General features: G+C 42.3%; 1 protein-coding gene across 1 annotated transcript in view; it reads right to left on the bottom strand.

The window, feature by feature from the left end:
- LOC311061082 (polymeric immunoglobulin receptor-like) overlaps positions 1–14236 on the bottom strand; it is a 41549-nt gene extending 27313 nt beyond the window's left edge. Inside the window, exons 1-2 of the mRNA XM_084079590.1 lie at positions 14119–14236; positions 7303–7650 (exon numbers count right to left, since the gene is read on the bottom strand). Coding sequence (XP_083935716.1) covers positions 7303–7650; positions 14119–14155 — 385 coding nt within the window. The 5' untranslated portion in view covers positions 14156–14236. The remainder of the gene's footprint in view (positions 1–7302; positions 7651–14118) is intronic.
- Positions 14237–19544: the final 5308 nt, after the last annotated feature.

Below are 19544 nucleotides of genomic sequence, written 5' to 3'. Positions count from 1 at the left end.
TTTGTTCAAAACGGGCCACTCCTGCAAACTTTAGATGTCAATATTAGCCAATCAGGATGGAATATGAAACATCAAACAGATCAGTCTTGATCACATGACTATAGGGATGGATCATGTTTTACATAAGTCGGCCTCCTGGTGGCGCTATAAAAGGCAGATGTGAAAAATGCAGGGCAAAGGTTTTTCTTTGTCCTCTAGGGACTGCGCATACAAAGATTGGTTACATTGCAGATTAATGCAGTTATAGGTAAAAACAGGAATCGGCGCCATGTATGTATGTTAAAAGTCTCTGTTCTGTACCTGTATTAAAAATGTTAAATATAGCTGCAAGCAGGAATAATACGTGGCCAGTGAATGCAGAAAGAAAAAAGAAAGAAGCAATGATAAGTAATATGCACAATAAGCCATAGAAACATAGAAGTCTGAACTTGAGAGAAAGAATGCAATTAACAAATGAGCATTTTAAACCCTCACTAACTCTAACCTCAGTAAAACTATGCCTACCCCTAACCTCAAGAAATACTATGCGTAAGCCTACAAATGCCAAATCACGATCACCTCAACACATCGTTGGGGACAGGGATCGAACCAGTGACCTCTGGACTCCTAGGCTGCCTTTCTTCTCATTGAGCTAGAGATATGATAACCCTGGTAGTGTCTGTTGATATATATATATAAGGCTTTCCATCCATGATGGACCAAGCCTCTGTTTTGCTTACTACTCTAGATCACTGGTTCCCTAACCATCTAGCGATAGAGAAATTGTACGTGTCCTCGGAACAGAAACTAGTGAAAGTAGCCGATCTACAAGCTCACAAAACGTTGCTATCTGAAAGGTTTTGAGATTGTAGATCGGCTATTTTCACAATGAAGTATGTCATACATTGAAAAAACATACTCTCAAATAAGCATTTCATGTTATCTTTAACACTTGCACATGTATTCATTGATACAGTCATGTTGTTTGCAATGCACTTTAAATTAAGTCTGCATGAAGTGAGCCTTGAACCGCCGATCTTGCAGTTGTCAGGCAGATGCTGTAGAGAGAAGCCATTGGACCGACAGACCTGAACTGGTGAAAAAGGAGCTCACACAGATGATACAGTTTCACGCAAATAGCTGAAAAATCCTGGGTTTAATTGTTTTTCAAACTGCTCAAAATTGCGGACAATCTAAGGGCGGAGCTTACTGGTCAAAGTGATAGATGTGTTCCTCATGAGTCAAGGCACAAGTGTAAGCAAGTTTCACGACTTTTGTCCAAACGAGGCATGACTTATGCTTGTTTAAAGTTTGCATTTTCAAAAAATTGCTATAGCGACCCCCTTTGGCCAATTGGAGTACGATTGGTTTCAGTGATATTTGGAATGACCCTCTATATTACTGCAAAGTTTCAAAGAAATGTGAGTCTGCATGTATGCGCAGATGAATAATTTTCATAAAACTGCAATAGTTAAAATCTAGCTCCTCCTGGAATTTTTGAGTAATCTGCACGAAACTCTGTACACATGAACTTTGGACCTCTGTCGACAAAACGTTAGTGGCGGATTTTCCATAAGTGAAAGAATGAAGCTTTTAAGAGCCAATGACTGTTTTTCATATAATTCAAAATGGTGGGAGATCTAAAGGTCAGAGGTCAAAAGTCAGAGGGTGAAAGTTGTTCAGCATGAGGAGACGCATATGTGTAACTAAGTTTCATGGCTGTAGGTCAAACAGGGCATGAGTTGTACCTGTTCAAAGTTGGCATTTTCAATTGAGTGCTATAGCGCCACCTTTTGACGAAAGATTGTGAGAATTATTTCTTGAATTTTCATGACCATCTACTATATGGCCGAGTTTCGTAAAAAGCGACAGCACGGTTCAGCCAGAACTGTGAAAAGTGGCAGAGGAAGAAGAAAAATAATGCCAACATCAAAACGGAGCCCAGCTCAGTGCCTGAGCTCTGGCCCCGTAATAATGGCAATAACAAAACGGAGCCTTGCTCTGCAGAGCCTGGCCCCGTAATAAATGCTACATTCCTAGTGATGACAGTATTTTGATAACACTGTATACGCCACACCAATCACTACATCATACCTCAGTTCTCCTGGGTGTGTCAGGGTACACTGGAGCACCTGGAAAAACAGAGTGTTAGACCACTGTGTGTGTGTGTGTGTGTGTGTGTGTGTGTGTGTGTGTGTGTGTGTGTGTGTGTGTGTGTGTGTGTGTGTGTGTGTGTGTGTGTGTGTGTGTGTGTGTGTGTGTGTGTGTGTGTGTGTGTGTGTGTGTGTAAAAAAAAACATACCCTCATCCCTGTTATATTTCTTTTTGCAAATAATGGCCAGGGCAAGTGCACCCAGAACAGCAACAGCAGCAGGAACAATGACTACAATGAACAATGAAATACCACATACTTAATGAGCAGACCATCTGGAAATAGATAATACAGTAGATGGTTCACTTTCTATGTCACTGACAACAATTTGAACTAACATAAACAGAGGGTATAACTGAGAGACAAACTTTTAATATAAAATAAGTGCAACTAGAAAATATATATGCTCAGTGCAGCACAGATCTCCACCATGGAAGCAACTTTTCCATAAAGTGTGGTTCCATGCACATGCCACGTCCGCTTTTGGGAAAGCTGGTAAAAATGTAATAAAATGTTAAATGTTTAATAAATTCATTTCATTGTGGTTTGAATGACTAAGTTGTATAATACAGTATTAATTTAGCATATATAGTGTAGTCATAATTAAATATCATTTAAAATATTGAAAATGGCTCAGAGGCTGAGCTGAGTTCACTTGCAAATGTTTCCCCATGACAAACATTTCAACAAGATTTCATGCTAATCTGTTTGTATGGCGTAAACACATAACCTCCACCCAACACAATTGGCAGAGGTAATTGCTATTGTGGTTGTCTATAGGTAAACACAGTAATATCTAGAAACAGTGCTCCTCGGAGCACAAGTCTCCGCCAGGTCAGGTAGGTTATTATGGCCTCCTGGTGGCGCTATAATAGGCCAATGTGAAAAGGGTGCCATTTCTTCTTAGGCCTTGCACGGCAATCGGACACTGCATTCATGATTTGAATCATTTTGTTCCAAAAATGTGGTTTGCTAAATTAGACCTGCTGGTGGTGCTATAACAGGCCAATGTGAAAAGGGTGGCATTTCTTCCTCGGCCTAGTGGGAATTTGTGTGCAAAATTGAACGGAAATCGCACACTGCGTTCATGATTTGAAGAATTTTGTACAAAACGGACCTATCCTGCAAACTTTGGAAGCCAATGTTAGCCAAGTAGGAAGGCATATGAAATATCGGACACATCCATCTTGATCACATGACTGTAGAGATACTGTGTACCGATTTGCGTGATTTTTGGACAGAATCTGGAGGAGTAAGAGCAAAAAATGTGTTTTACAAAACTCAGCCTCCTGGTGGCGCTCTAAAAGGCATTTGTGAAAAATGCAGGGCAAAGATTTTTCCCTGGCCTCCAAGGAGTGTGCGTGCAAAGTTTCACACAGATCGGTGCAGTTAAAGCTAAAAACGTGGATCGGCCTGTTATAGCGCCATCATGAGGCTGATTTGAAAGTTTTCAAGTGCCATTTCTTCCTGGGCCAAGTGGGAATCTACGTGGAAAATTTCACGGAAATTGCATGCTGTGTTCATGATTTGAGGCATTTCGTTCAAAATGAACCAATCCTGCAAACTTTGGAAGCCAATCTTAGCCAATCAGGATGGAATATGGAAAATCGGACAAATCTGTGTTGATCACATGGCTATGAGATACCGTATAATATACCGATTTGTGTGTTTTTTTTGGTGAAAATCTGTAGGAGTAATATAAAAAAATGTGTTTTGCAAAGGTCTGCCTCATGGTGGTGCTATGAAAAATGTGGGGCAGAGGTTCTGCTGTGGCATCCAGGGAGTGTGTGTGCGCAGTTTCACAGCGAACGGGCCAACAGTGGCGGAGATTAGCTGCTCGCAGACGGACGGACGGACGGACGGACGGACGGACGGACAGGGGGCAAAACATACTCTCTCGCCATGCCTGTTGGCCTGGCAGAGACAATAATGACTAGTATATAGACATACTGTACCTGTTGTGTACACAGCAGTAGTCTGTGGTAAGGAGACTGTTGGAGAACATACACATTGTGTCACGTTTTTAGTGAGTACACAGTCATATGACAAAATATAAATTCGCTTTTAACTCCTAATCACTGAACCCACTGAATTTGAATACAAATTGCCTGGGGGGGGGGGGGGGTGTCACACCAAGGGCCACATTGTACAACACAACTTACTGTGTCAGGGGCCCCTGAGGGCCACATGTTGTACAACCCAGCTTACTGCTGTCACTGGCCCCCAGGGGCCACACGTTGCTCTGATACCAAACCTGGCACAAACACTGTTCTGGCGTGATAAAAGTCACACCAGAAAACCTAAATTGCACACATATGGGGTGCTGCAGCAGTGTCTAAGACTTCAAATGGCCGTAACTGTTCTGATCAGCGCAATATAGGACTGATCACATGGCCTGAAAATCTATAATATTCCCTCTGGGTGGAAAAGCTTTTCAGACTCATACCTGACAGGTGACTCACACTGATAATAATGACTATTACAGTTTATACACATTCTGTACCTGTTACAGGTGTCACAGAGACTTCATAGGAGTTCCACAGTAGTAGTCTTTGGTAAGACTGATGGAGAACATACATATTGAGTCTTTAATTTGAAAACCTGTTGTTTTGGGCAAACACACAGTCATAAAATATATAAAACATAAATTAGCTCTTAACTCCCTATGACTGAACCCATTCAGTTATAATGTACATAGATTAATTTACATACAACCTACATCCCACATACAAATTGCCTTGAGGGTAGGTGGATGGTGGACCGATGGTTGACGGTAGGCGTCGCAAATGTAGCATCCTGACTTGCAAGGCACACCGTTGCTCTGATTCACGCCAGACTTGGCACAAACACCGCTCAGGGGTCTGGCATGAGAATAGTCACACCAGAAAACCTAAATTGCACACATACTGCTACTGCAGTGTCTAAGACTTCAGATGGCCATAACTCAGTGACCATTGCTCTGATCAGCACAATATAGGACTGATCATCTATATCTATATCTCTTCAGACTTATACCTGACAAGTGGATGTTGGTATAGCTGCCAGCGCTCCATGCCTTATCTGAACCACACCAGTATGTCCCAGCATCCTGTGCTCTCAGCGCTGTGATGGTGACCAGGAATTGGTTGGAATCAGAGTTGTTATCTTGCAGTGACAACCTGAGGTCACGATGTGTCTTTTCGCTCGTCACAATATCCTCACAGCTGTGGCGGTGTTCGCCCTTACAGAAGAACTTGGCATTAAGACTATACACACTGTATATCTATCGGATGTCCCTCTGTTCCATTCAGCTCCACCGTCTTTACACAGCACCATTCTATAAAACAGAAGTGTTTTTATTATTATTATGAACTACGGTGCTGACTTCCTTTCCATGTTATAACAGGTATTATAACACGAGCAGTATGTATAATGGATATCATCGATAGTGTATACAGTAATCAATTATACTCAAAACAATTTAAAGCTTCAGACATGTCTCTTTGCATGTTTCAACTTTTCCTTATTGTGTGTAAACATCGACATTATCTGGGGCTATGGTGTTCCTGAGAAGATGGTGCAGGCGTTGGCGGCAAGCTATAGTTGGATTCAAGCCAACGTTCTGACCCATGATGCCGTGAGTTTGAGATACTCGCCTGCATCCTACACGATGATACACTGACCCCCATCCTGTTTATTGTGGCGATGGACCATGCCCTAAGACTCACAATCAGAGGCAGGGAGGAGATATTGGGTTTCACATTGGTTTCGAGGAAGAGTCGGCGAGTACATCCCATCCCATCACAATCACAGACTGACTATGCAGATGATATTGCCCTAGTCTCAGACACAGCAGATAAAGGAAGGGAAATAGGCCTATACTGATAGTAGAAATGGAGGGCAAGAAGATCAGCGTCAAGCTCAGTGCCAAAAAAACAGTAATGGCATTCAACATGGAGGACAGAACCATCGATGTTGCACCAAATATGGTGCAGGATCTGAAGGTTCAGGCACTTGCCTGGAATGCGTTGTATGGGATGAGGAGAGTGTGGAAATCTGAGACGGGAGACAAAAAAACAAAACAAGAGACGACTGTTCGTGTCTACAATAGAATGATTACTGCTGTACGAGGGCCGAGAACTGAACGCTGACAGTACAGCAGGAAAAAGCCCTGGATGGCATCTACACAGGAATGCTACGAATGGCACTTGATGTCACATTGGAGGACCACATCAGAAACGTGGACCCTCCTATGGGTCACGGACAAGGTCAGAGAGAGAGGGAATAGCCTGACGGGGCACTTTGTCAGGCACCCACTGCAAGCCCACTGATACTCTGGGAGCCAACCGAAGGCACAGCTAGGAGGGGAAGGGGCCCAACTACGTGGACACTCTGTAGTTTGACAGCGGAGCAACACTGCAGAGCTCTGGACCCTGATGCTGGGTAGGAATGAGAGGAGGGTGGAGTTGGTGTCGGCTATAGACGAAGCCACAGATGCGCTGCCTGTAGCTGCCTGTAGGCGACCATTGCTGCGGTGTCGCGGAGCGCCGACACCGCAGCTATGGCTGCCTACAGGCAGCACGTCTGTGGATTTGTGTATAGTCCGCACCCTCTCACGTGTAATCATTGCTAATGAAGCACTGTCATATGACTCAGGCTATGACTGCCCTCTCACCTTTGACCTCCAGCTGAATAGCAGAGAAGTGATCCAAGTTTGTTTTGCTGTGGGAACCACAGAGGTACCTCCCATTGTCCTCATGGCTCAAACTGATCATGTTCACTGTGAACTCTCCTGCTGCTCTGTCATCATTCAGAGTGAGTCGGCCCTCTCTGTTGCGGTCAGAAGTCACCAGTGCATTCTGCCTACAGGTAGAGGGCTGATTTCCTCTGCAGAAATACTTCAAGCTGAGCTGGTGCTTGGCTGTGTAGGGACATCTGATGGATATAGGTGTTTCCACATAACCCTGGACTGTGGTCACTTGGTCACAGCACAGAAAGAGAGAGAAATACACAAGTAGAATTATAATGCACAGCTGAAGCTTCTAAAGCTGACATAATTGTACAAATGTTTTATATTTTATGGCCATGAGGCGTGGATTAAAACCCAATTAAATCAATATATTTCTATATTGTAGCCAATGACAATGGTAAAATACTATCAATCTGTCAAACAACTCTGACAACATATTTACCTGGGACCACTTCCAGCTGTACTTCAGTATAGAGGTCTTTCCCGTTCTTGCTCACTCCACACCAGTATTGCCCTGCATCGCTCCGCTGAAGGCCAGTGATGGTGACTACTCTGTTTTTAGTAATAGAGTATCTGCCCGCCTTAATTACTTCAGTCTCAGTAGGCCAGTCAATTCGGGTCGTAATAAGAACATCATCAGCATTGCCACAGCCTCCTTTACACAAGTAGTACTGGTAATTAGACCCATAGCCCGTTTGGCTGGGGCAGGGAATTTGAACTTCACTCCCTTGGTATCCGGCCACACGAATCACTTCTGCTGCACTTCTGCTGCATGTAAACAACACAGCAGCTGTAGGGACAGACAGGAAATCAGAATATGGGTCTTTCTTTCATCAAAAACATATTTCACAAAAAGTAAAAAAAAGAAATCCAGATGGTGTTATCCCCAACACTACTATTTTATCTCCAACATGTCTAGGTCTGCTTTACTGACATCACTGATGGCAGAGAATAAAAATTAAACCAGTAGTGCAATTTGCCACAGAATATTCAAGAATTCAATAATAATTTATTAATATCTCAATTATTTATAAATGACATTTAAAAACATTGTTTTTTGTTGGTGTGTGCTCAAAGGAAACAAAACAATACAATACAAATACACAACACCAAAGGGACACAGTTAAGTTAATGGCCTGAACTCATAGAGTTATAATATATCGCCTGAACTATCTCAGGAGATGTGCAGACAAAAAGTGCATTGGATGAGAGGGGTCCCTGATTATTTTCAGACCGATCCTTAGAATCCAAGTGTTATAAATATCCAGGGTCAGATTCCATGAGTCTCCTGGCCTCCTGGGTCTGAGGGCGGATTCACACTATGGTCCCGGGTGCGCACCCTGGACCACTTGGCTGATGTTGTGATAGTGTGAACGTTGCGTATCGTTCCCCGAAACGGATCACCGTACCGTACCCGAGACTGCCTCCGGAGCTAGTCTCGGATCCGGATCATGCGTATTTGGGTACGGAACGATGCAATGTGAATCCATCCGTACCAACAGGAGGAAGTGGACTGCTAATCATATATCATTTATCTATTTTTATAATGACACATTATTTTAGCTGGGTTATACCTTCTCATAGCTCTACTTGAATGTTGACAAGAAATAATAATCCCGCTAGTGTTTGAGTAGCGCGAGCCGTGAAAAAACATAAACAAAAAACACATGTGTAGCGAACGTGTATATAAGGATAAATATACTAAGGATTAGTCCGTGACGTCACTGCTAAAATACCAAGGATGCGTCCGTGACGCCAATATCATATTAACAGAGACGACGTTACATTCCGTGGTTTCAAAGACCAGTGCACACACTGCTTTGGTTGTGTATTGTTGATCTGTTGTTATTATAACTCAAGACAACGTCAGGAACACAGTCAAACTTTATTATTCACTCTTAACTCTGACAAGTGACTCTTCTTCTGTGAATGACATTCTCTAGCTCCCAATGCCCCATAGTCAACAGAGCCCCCATGAGGCACATATTTACCATTACTGTTAAATTAAATGGTCTCGGTGCGCAAGAATCTTGGCCAATGTGAATACTGGCCAGCTGGGAGAGGCCAACCGTACTCGGGAACGATTCAAATCAATCGGACCCAGTCTGAATCCGCCCTGAGACTGCCTCAGGGCTCCCCACCACACTCTTGCTATGTGGCCTTAGTAACACTGAATTAGATTTCTTGTATTTACTTTGGATTATTATTTTGCCACTTTTTTGTCCATTCAAACACAAAGATTGTTTCTTCGGTGATTGTTTGCAGTGGTTGAGGTGCTGTGTAGCACCGCTGCTGTACAAAGAACAATTGATGTTGATGAAACAAAGTTGATGATAAAATCGAGAGCATCTATAGCGTAGTCATACTTCTTTCTTTTTTATCTTTTTTTGTCATCAGTTCCCTCCCTTAAAGTGAATAAAAGCAAGTAATGTCAAAATATAAGATAGTTTCATAAGCCTGTGCTGATTGGGCAACAGATAGATTATCATTTTATGGGCCGTGTCTATTGAGGTTTTTCCCCCCAGCTGAAAACGCCAACGGCCCAACGCTCACCTAAAAACTTCCAAGCGCCCGAGTTGAAAATATTTCAGCTCACGCTTCAGGCAGCGGCCGTGTCCATGTCCATGTTTTTTCCTGAACGCAGTATAATTATGTTTTCATGAATTGTTTACAATAGGCGTGCCGCGTTTTTGGAAGCGTGACGTGGCACTGAGCATTTATTTTCTGTTTTTTAGCCAAGAAAAATGCGTCAGTGGACACGGCCCCTCAAGCAGAATAGCAGATAAAAACGCCAGCGCAAAATAAATGCTCAGCTGCACCACGCCCCGCTGTTGGTGTTTCCAAAAACACATAGCTCATGCTCCCATTGTAAATAATTCAAAACACTTCAGGAAAAAACATCTTGGTGGACAAGGCCCCTTAGTTTTTATTTGATAGACTGTCTGATCACTTGATTGATACAGTATGCTTTCACTACTTTATTATTTATATATATCATTGCTGTTGAGCAGAAACCTCTCATCTCCATATTCGTTTAACGTTTTGTAAATCAATGCCCTACTTGATCATACTGCAGTGTCACACAAAAGCAGTATTATGCAACAGTATTATGCAAAAGCAGTATACAAAAAACTATTATGGGTGAAGTATGAACATGATTACATGCAAAAATGTGTCTGCATGTAATCATTTCTAATCTAATGCAATCTTTGGCTAGTTAGCTAAAGTATAGAAAACAAGGGTTGTCTATTAATGATCTGAGAATACGTATCTGTTATAGGCTAGATCTACATGCTATATGAGGATGGCATAACAGGAAATGCTTAACTTATACATAGTGAAGGCTGTAATGTGCATACTGTGTGTATGCAAATACGTTGTTTTATTGTAACAGCAATTCTCGTCATTCAGTGTTTTTCTAGCCTGGTTCCAGACCATAGACCCCGCCCACTCTCTGAGTGGACTGCCCTTCTTGGTCTGATGTTGAAATGTGAACCTGATTTATTCGGTACAAAAGTACCGTCCAATGGGAGTCGGAGATGGGGGTGGGTCTAACGACAAGCCAATCAGCGAATATCTGCTAAAGCAAGCTGTGCGATGATGTCTTGTGTCCGTGGATCTCTTGTGATTGGTGTAGGGAAATTCTAAATCCCCTCCCCCTTGTAATCGCCGACACCGGAGCCAATTTCAGACTGAAGCTCCACGCAGCTTCAGGCTGATAATCAGGCTAGTGTTTTTCAACTATATATGACCCAAAGGGGTGGTTTCCTGCCCACAGAAACCTTATTTTTAACTCTATGACAGCAACACATCAGCTGCAATTAGAATGATCAAGTTCACCGATGGTGCTGACGACCAGCATGGGGCTGCAGATATAGCAGCATGAGAACATAAAACGGTAGCCTCTGTGTTAGAGGAGCAGACAATGCCTCATCATGGGACGAGCATAAAGTGAAATACATACAGTCCGTAAGAACCGTGGGCTGACATAGGGACTGGAGGGGTTTTGTCCCTCGAATTTTCTATCCGTCCGGCTGCGGACTGCACTCTACCCAACGTGCATTTTCTGTACGTTAGCAAGAAGTACCCTTGGCGACCTTTGGGCAGTAGTGAGAAAAAAGTTTCCCTCTTGGTCCCTCTTTAACAGATATACAAAACCAAATGGACCCAGCCGTTCCTTATAAACACACACATAAATAAATAAGGGGGCGAAACTCAAGTTTTGTAGACAACGATTGTTTTTTGTCTAGTTTGTGGATTCAGGTTAGTGACTTTAATTGCGTTTTTTGCTCAGTAATAGGACAGCTAGGCCACATGCTAGCCTACATGTTACATGTAAGTGTTGCCAGATTTTGTGAGAGATATAAGCAACCAGGTCTAAACAAGCCCAAAAGAAGCGACTAGGCCACATGAGCGCTTTAAACCGGCTATTTGAAAATAGAAGATCTACAAGTTCACAACGCGTTGCAGTGCGACGTGTTGAGAGCTTGTAGATCTACTATTTTTTCGTTTCCTGTCCGGCCCTGATAGTAAGATTGATAAAATGCACAGCAGTCATACTTCTCTCTTTTTGTCTGCAGTTCCTCCTATAGTTGGGAAAAAGCATAGCAAAATATGAGCCACTGTTTTTGCTTAAGTTTGTGTTTTTTTTTTTTTTGTTACCTGTCTGTTTTGTGTTTATGTCTGTTTGTTTTTGTTTAAAAAAAAAGGAAGCTAAATGTACAACTATAACCTGTGCTTCACAATAAAAATATTTGAAACAAAATGTGAGCCGCTGTTTCATAAGCCTGTGCAGCGTATGGTTTGAAAAACAAACCATCTTGCCAAGGCCCTTTAGCTTGTATTTATTTGGCAGGCTGACTTATGAGCCGATTTATGTGTTTTCTCTTCTTTAGTATTTTTATAAAACAATGACACCTGTATGTGGGCTGATTTTTGTTTCCAGTCTGCTCTAAATGGGTCTTAGTTGGCCCAATTTTCTAGCAGGCCGTCCTGACCTTTGGGCTGCCTCCCTGGGCCTGGGCCCAGCATGACCATTCAGCTCAGCTCTGTAAATATCACAGATGGGCAAATCTTTACCAATTATATTTGATACTACCGTACTACTTATAAGCTACTTAGTTTCATCGGCTGATGAGTTTCCATACCACACTGTGATAAAGAACTTTCAAACACTGCAGCTCTGTAAAATGCACATATTTTTGCCTTTTTTCGATAGTATAGTGCAGTGGATTTTGGTGGATTCTAACGTTGACCGGGCCAGAACCGGGGGGGGGGGGTTCGTGCAACAACGGCTGATAAGTCTATTGAGAATTACGGAGCCATTCCGGGTGGAAAACGGAACGCTTGTCCCAAAACACACTGCCCCATTTTTTTTTTTTCGCGGACTGAGGCCGCCGGTTTAGACCGGCGGGGGTGTTTCAGGACGACGGTTCTTCTTCTATTCCATTTCTGAATGGAGAGAGGTGGCCGTCTCTGCACAATGGAGAGAAGGACGGCCGAGGTTTCATTTTTGCTACTCACAACAATAATGAAATGTGAAGCTATTTCGGGGCCCTCTTTACACTGTGTACCTGGCAGGAAACCGGTTTGACGGCTAAACTGTTTTTTTAATGGGCACTCATTAACAATTCGTCCGAATGCAAATGAGCCCCATTTGAAAACAAAGGCGACTTTCTGTGGTCGGCTACAACAGAATAGGGTGAGGGGCTGCTAATGTTGATTTTTAGTTTTTTTCCCCTGGCGGATCTTGCCCCTACACAGGGACAAGCTGGGTTTACAGACCGGGCCATGGCCTCGTTGGCCCCAATGACGATACACGCCTGGTATAGTGGAGAGTGACAGGAAAGAGGGAGAGAGACTGGGGGTGACACGCATCAAAGGTCGTCAGGCTCGGGAATCAAACCTGCGACTCACTGCATCCCATACATGGACTTAATATTAAGTCTTAATAGAGTCTTACACAGCCAATCCTAGTGTATATTTGGTTGGAGCTTTGATAAATGCCACGACTGAAACCAAGCGTCATTTAAATAACACACCCTTAAATGTTCTCAAAACACCACGATTTTACGACATGAAGAACCAGAATACGACCAAATAGTATGGAATGATGTAGCTTATACTTGAATGATTAAACCAGGGCGCCCGAGCTGGCAAGCTTCGGGTCACCATAGCAGCCAATCCAATATGGCTGCCACCTGAAAACGGTTGTGTGTGTGTGTGTGCGTGTGCGTGTGCAAAACTTTGTATGTGCACTCTATAGAGGCTAGGAAAAACCTTTGCCCTGCATTTTTCTGCCTTTTATACTGCAAATTATGAACGCAGCGTCCGATTGCGCTGAAACTTTGCACGCACATTCGCACTACGTTGAAGAACAAATTCCACCTTTTTAATATTGTCCTATTATAGCACCACCAGGAGGCCGATTTTTACTATCTTAAAAAATATATATATATTACTCCTACAAATGTTGTCCAAGCATCACGCGAATCAATACATATTATCTCTTTAGTCAAGTGATCAAGAAAGATTCGTCCGATTCGTCCGATTTTTCAGATTCCAGCCTGATTGGCGAATTCCGAACATTGCTGGCCCACTCTGACCTGGCGGAGACCTAGTTTTTATTTTTTTCATTTTAGCAAAAAAACTGAAATAAATGAAAAAGTATTGTCTTAGTTTTGAATTTGTTTTTACAATATTATTTTACAAATACATCATGTGACATGTTAATACATTGAAGATGTATGTTTTTTGTGTTCATATACTGTAAAAGAAGTTAAAACAGACCGGTCAAATTGGATCACAAACACACTGAAGTAAGGGAGGCGCAACGAACACTGAGATTAAAGCATCGACCCATTGACCACTTCTAATGACTTATAATCACTCTATAATGCATTATATTGTCAGTATAATAAACTATACAATTATTATAATGTTTTACTACTATGAGAATTATAATACACTATGATCCTTGTCAAGAACATACCGGTACCGGTTTGTTAAATGTGGGGTCTTGGCCCATGGACTATATGTGGTATGTGCCTTAACCACTAGGCCATCAGTGCCCCCCAATTGATGATGGGCTTTCTGGACATTATGGCTTAAAATGACACCCCATTTAAGACAAGAAATGGTGGTCCCAAGGATTTGAATCTATTGACTCTCTTGACAGCCTGATCACTGATGATGACCAGATCATTTTGGTTTAAAATGAAATAAAGACCAATTAGTAAGAAGCTAAAGCACTTACCACCAAACAGGAAAAGCATTAGGTCTTGTTGGCTCCACATGTTCAAGAAGTAAGAAGAAAAACAAACACTACAGAAGCAGCAATGGGAAAGTAATGCTCAGCTCCTCAAGACAAAGTGAAGTTGTGCCCCTGTGTGTGTGTGTGTGTGTGTGTGTGTGTGTGTGTGTGTGTGTGTGTGTGTGTGTGTGTGTGTGTGTGTGTGTGTGTGCGTGTGCGTGCGTGCGTGCGTGCGTGTGTGTGTGTGCCTTACAACATGTGAAAATGAAACAAGTGCTGCTCAGGAAATAGATTTTGTACTGTTTGCTATGTGATCAAGTGTGAGAGTTTCATATCAAGCCACATTATTAGCCTATTATTAGCCTATTAACAACATCATTCCCCAGGGGAACACATGATGCAGAAGTGGAAAGCTATGACCTAATATGGTTAATCTGTATTATTTTATTTAATCTGTAATAAGAGTATTGTATAGGCCTACACTATAGCAAGATAATATACAGGCTGAGAAGGTGTATTTGCCCTGTCTATACATTGTTATTGTTTGTATTCTAAGTGTCTTTGTCCTGTCATTGTCCTATGCTTCATGTGGCACCTTAGCCAATCAAGTCCTTTTATGTCCTACTGTACACACCGACAATGAAGAGATTCTGAGTTCAATTGGACATAATATGGCCCAGTGCCTGACTGTATCATGCCTGAATTTCTGCCACTGAGGGGCAGTCTTTCCATCCTAATGCCATTTACGGGTGACATGAGAGCCTTGACTTGTGAAAACTCCAAAGTCGCACTCCTCCGAGTGCACATCTCAGCTAGGGCTGTGGAAGATGTGGGTTGCAGCTAATAGGACCCAAGGAGGCTTCTCTACAGAATACAGCTTTTCACATTTGTGGCAGAAGTGAAAGTGCTTTAGGTGTGCTCTATAGAGGGCCCTTAACGCACACAGCAATTCCAAGTTGGAGTTGATTGGATTTTATGATCTGCCATGATATGGCACTTTTTTTCATAGAAATAGCTCAAATTCCAAAGAAAATGTCAAATTCTACAATACTTGTGTGGAAATAAATTTGGCTAAACATAATCTCCCCCTGGCCTATTCAGCCTGGTGGAGATAATTATGTTCAGTTTCAGAGGCCACACCTTATATTTTAAATTGGAGGTCCACTATGGGACCACGCTGCACATCTCAGTCAGTACTTGTCAGGAGCACAACATCTCAAAGACCAGGTCTGCTAAAGCTTTTATAGTCCACATGGCAACAAATATTTGACCCTGTCGGTATGAGGTGAACTTATGTGTCAGTATTGGATGCCATCATGCAAGGGGATACTGTCAATGGGTAAAACTGCTGTCAGCAGTGCATGCTGGTTACAGGTGCTAATACATAATGGTGGACTATAATTGGAAGGTTATGTGTAGGCATGCTGCAGCCTCTGAGAGAGGTGTGGGACGTACGATTGGTCTTACAGAGGTAGTTTTTTTGTGTGGCATTTAATTTGTGGCAACTGGGTGGATTTATGTCTGTGAAGAAAGTTTCACCAGTTGTATTGTTGTTGTTTAACTGGTCACTAACATATAGTAGACAAAGGCATAAAATGGACTAAAACGTACATAAGACCCCTGATTCCTCCCCAGAGAGTAGCTACACTCAGTAGCCATGAGTGTAGCCATGCATGTATCAATCCATTTTTGGCAATTTGTGCATAAAGTATATATCATGCGGGTCCAGTGTATTTTATTGTCTATTTACAGTTTCTGCCATATTAATACTGTACATAAACCTAGAACCACTAATGGCTTCACCTTTAGATTTAGATTTTGTCTAAATCTTCTCCATAGTCATTGAAACATTACTGAAATTACCTCAATAATGAAATCAATACAAACTCATGGAAATTAGAATTTGGTTGGTAAATTATTGTTTTCTCATAAGGGACTATTTTTGTTTACACTTTTCAAATCAATGCACACTTTAAAATGCATTTAAAACGCAATAATATATATTTGACAAAAATAAAGGCACAATAAAGTTCAGTGTGTTGGATTACCTATCTCAATCTAATTTCAAGTCTCTGTTGATTTTCATGCTGTACTGAAATTAATGAAATCCAATGGCTTCCTAGAAAATCAAAAAAATCAAGGTACGCTTTGGAAAATGGACTGCAGTAATGTCAATATACTGTTCCATGAGTTGTAGTAAGTGGGCTAAACTTGGTCCTTTAAGGGATATCAAATGAACAGTGAGCTAACAAAATGATGGATGTCATTCTGTGTGTGTGTGTGTGTGTGTGTGTGTGTGTGTGTGTGTGTGTGTGTGTGTGTGTGTGTGTGTGTGTGTGTGTGTGTGTGTGTGTGTGTGTGTGTGTGTGTGTGTGTGTGTGTGCGTGCGTGCGTGCGTGCGTGCGTGCGCGCGCGCGCGTGCGTGCGTGTGTGTCTGTGCGTGTGCACATTTTCCCTAAGCTCAGCTATTCCCTGGTCTCTGGCTGGCAGCTGTTCTTCTCACATGCTGCTCTGCAAACTGTTCCCACATCTCACGAAGCCTCGCACACTGCCAGGTTTAATGTTAAGGTCCCTGAGCAGAGGGCTAAGGGTGTCCCAAATTAGCCAGGATGCCAAGGAACGTGGGGCAGTTGCCTTGGCAGGGTGCCAATGGGTGTTGCTAGGGGTAGGTTAGGTTTCTACTGCGTTGGGCCGATTGCATGCTGGCGGTGTGCAGGACGCGTGTGCTGGAGCCATCTCTAGCTACTAGAAAATGACCCCCTCCCTCTTTCACCCCCCCCCCCCCACACACACACACACACACGAGACTGAGAAAGGACGGAAAGGAAATACATTTTTGGGGGTAGTCCATCTTTCCCTGTCTTTTTCTGATACATGTCATTCCACATATACATATATGTACTGTGTGTATATATATATACATATATATTGTCATATCATATATATACTGTATGACCCTCTCAAATCCTTGGGCTCCGTCTTAAACCTCTGTGCTATGAGTGCACCCTCCCCCCTTCTTCTTGGATGTCAGGAGAGAGAGAGAGGTGTCATTAGCACCAGCTCTCACTCACCCCATAAAACAACACTCCTCCCACACAAATTGCTACTCTGGCTGGTACCTATATCATATTGCTGCATGCACAAAATGTGTAGACAATAGGCATCTAAAACAAAAAGACAAATCTGTCAGGTAGTGTGCGACGTTTTGTGTGTGTGTGTGTGTGTGTGTGTGTGTTGCATTACTACAGTAGCTTTAGACCATTTTCCTGGTCCTCACAAGATAAATTATCTTGGAAGGAAGCAGAGAAGATCGCCCAACACCGAACCAGCTGGAGGAAATTCATAAATGACCTATGCTCCCCAAAGAGCAAAGTCAAGTAAGTCACAAGATAAATTGTTGTTTAGGTTTACAATTAGGAAAGGATTGAGGTTGGGGTTAGGGTTAGGATTAGACATTTAGAGGTTAGGTTTAAGGGTTGGTGCCTTATCTAGAGTATACTAGATTTGCTATTTTTGGCTTAGGGTTATGGTTAAAAATATGATTAAAAGTAATTATTTGGGGAAAATTGGCATTCTTAAAATTGCCGTTGTGTAATTGATTGATTGGTTTGATGTCCTCGCAAGTATAGTAATACAAATGTGTGTGTGTGTGTGTGTGTGTGTGTGTGTGTGTGTGTGTGTGTGTGTGTGTGTGGGAGGGGACATTCCAGCCATTCTTGGTCTTCCTGAGGAAAAGAGGGAAAGCGTCATCCACCCTGCTGACAGCTCCAGGGAGGGAGAGGTACACAGACACCCTGCTGAGGTCACCAACCTTCCACCTTCCATACATCAAAACCTCTACCTCCTAACTAGGACTGTACCAAATTAGATTTATTTAAGGTTTCAAATGAAGATTTGAATGTCTGTCGTCATATTTTATGTTGAACAAACAAGCTTGTGAAAAGGACATATAAGTTATCAATTCACTGAATAAGAAAATGTTAGCATGATGTTAAAAGCACATGCTGATGCTTAAGAATTAAATTAAACTAAAGTGGAGCTTCATGTTTATTTGTGTATACCCGTGAATCTGGTAATTACTAGATTACTACTTACTAGTTCAGTATCATGGTCAGTATGAAGCACCATAGGAGACAGGGAAGCACCATATTAAGCACCATAGAAGACAGGGAAGCACCATAGGAAGCACCATAGAAGACGGGGAAGTACTAATAGAAGACAGGGAAGCACCATAGATGGAGCACCATAGGAAGCATGGGAAGCACCATAGAAGACAGGGAAGCACCATAGATGGAGCACCATAGGAAGCATGGGAAGCACCATAGAAGACAGGGAAGCACCATTGGAAGCTCCGTAGAAGATTGTCGGTATCATGGTTAGTATCATGTCAGCATCATGGTTAGTATCATGTCAGTATCATGGTTAGTATCATGTCAGCATCATGGTTAGTATCATGTCAGTATCATGTCAGTATCATGGTTAGTATCATGTCAGTATCATGGTTAGCATCATGTCGGTATCATGTTGGTATCATGTCAGTATCATGGTCAGTATCATGTCAGTATCATGTCAGTATCAGGGTTAGAATCAAGGTCAGTATCATGGTTAGTATCATGGTCAGTATCATGGTCAGTATCATGTCAGTATCAGGGTTAGAAACATGGTCAGTATCATGGTCAGTATCATGTCAGTATCAGGGTTAGAAACATGGTCAGTATCATGTCAGTATCAGGGTTAGAATCATGGTCAGTATCATGTCAGTATCAGGGTTAGAATCATGGTCAGTATCATGGTTAGTATCATGGTCAGTATCATGTCAGTATCATGGTCAGTATCATGTCAGTATCATGGTCACTATCAACTAAGCACTAAGGATTGTGTGTGTCACTGACAACTCATTGAAGAGTAGTAGAAGGCTAAGGTTTGCACAGACAAGTCTTTTTCCCACAACATGAACTTTTACTTCCTCATCTACAGTATGAAAGACTGCCTGTTTTTATCTCATGGGGCCATTAACATAGATTTACTGTGGGAAGGTGTACTTTACTTGTGCACACACAGACACACACGCACGCACGCACGCACGCAGGCAGGCGAGCGCACACACACTATGCTTGGCTTGTTATGCTGGAAAACATAATGGATCATAAAAGTCCCTCGATTCTCTCTCTCTCGTCCTAGTTAAAATTGTCAATAAACACACACATCAAACACGCGCCTTTTGCACCCGGTCTAGGAAGCTTTGGTTAGAACATGACAATATGCCAACAGGACTTTTTTTCCACCAACAAAGCTAAATCTACGAACAACACTCATGTATAGTATGTCTGCCATGCAAAACACAACACACAGAATAGCCTTTGGTTTGTTAGTTAAATTGATCACTGGTTCTCAATGATTCAAGTTTATTTATTAGGATAAACCCCTTGAGA

Source organism: Gymnoscopelus microlampas (assembly GCF_963454915.1).
Source record: "Gymnoscopelus microlampas genome assembly, chromosome: 2".
Lineage (NCBI taxonomy): Eukaryota > Metazoa > Chordata > Actinopteri > Myctophiformes > Myctophidae > Gymnoscopelus > Gymnoscopelus microlampas.
The sequence above is the reverse complement of the archived record's forward strand: the minus strand, read 5'-3'. Positions and strand labels throughout refer to the sequence as shown.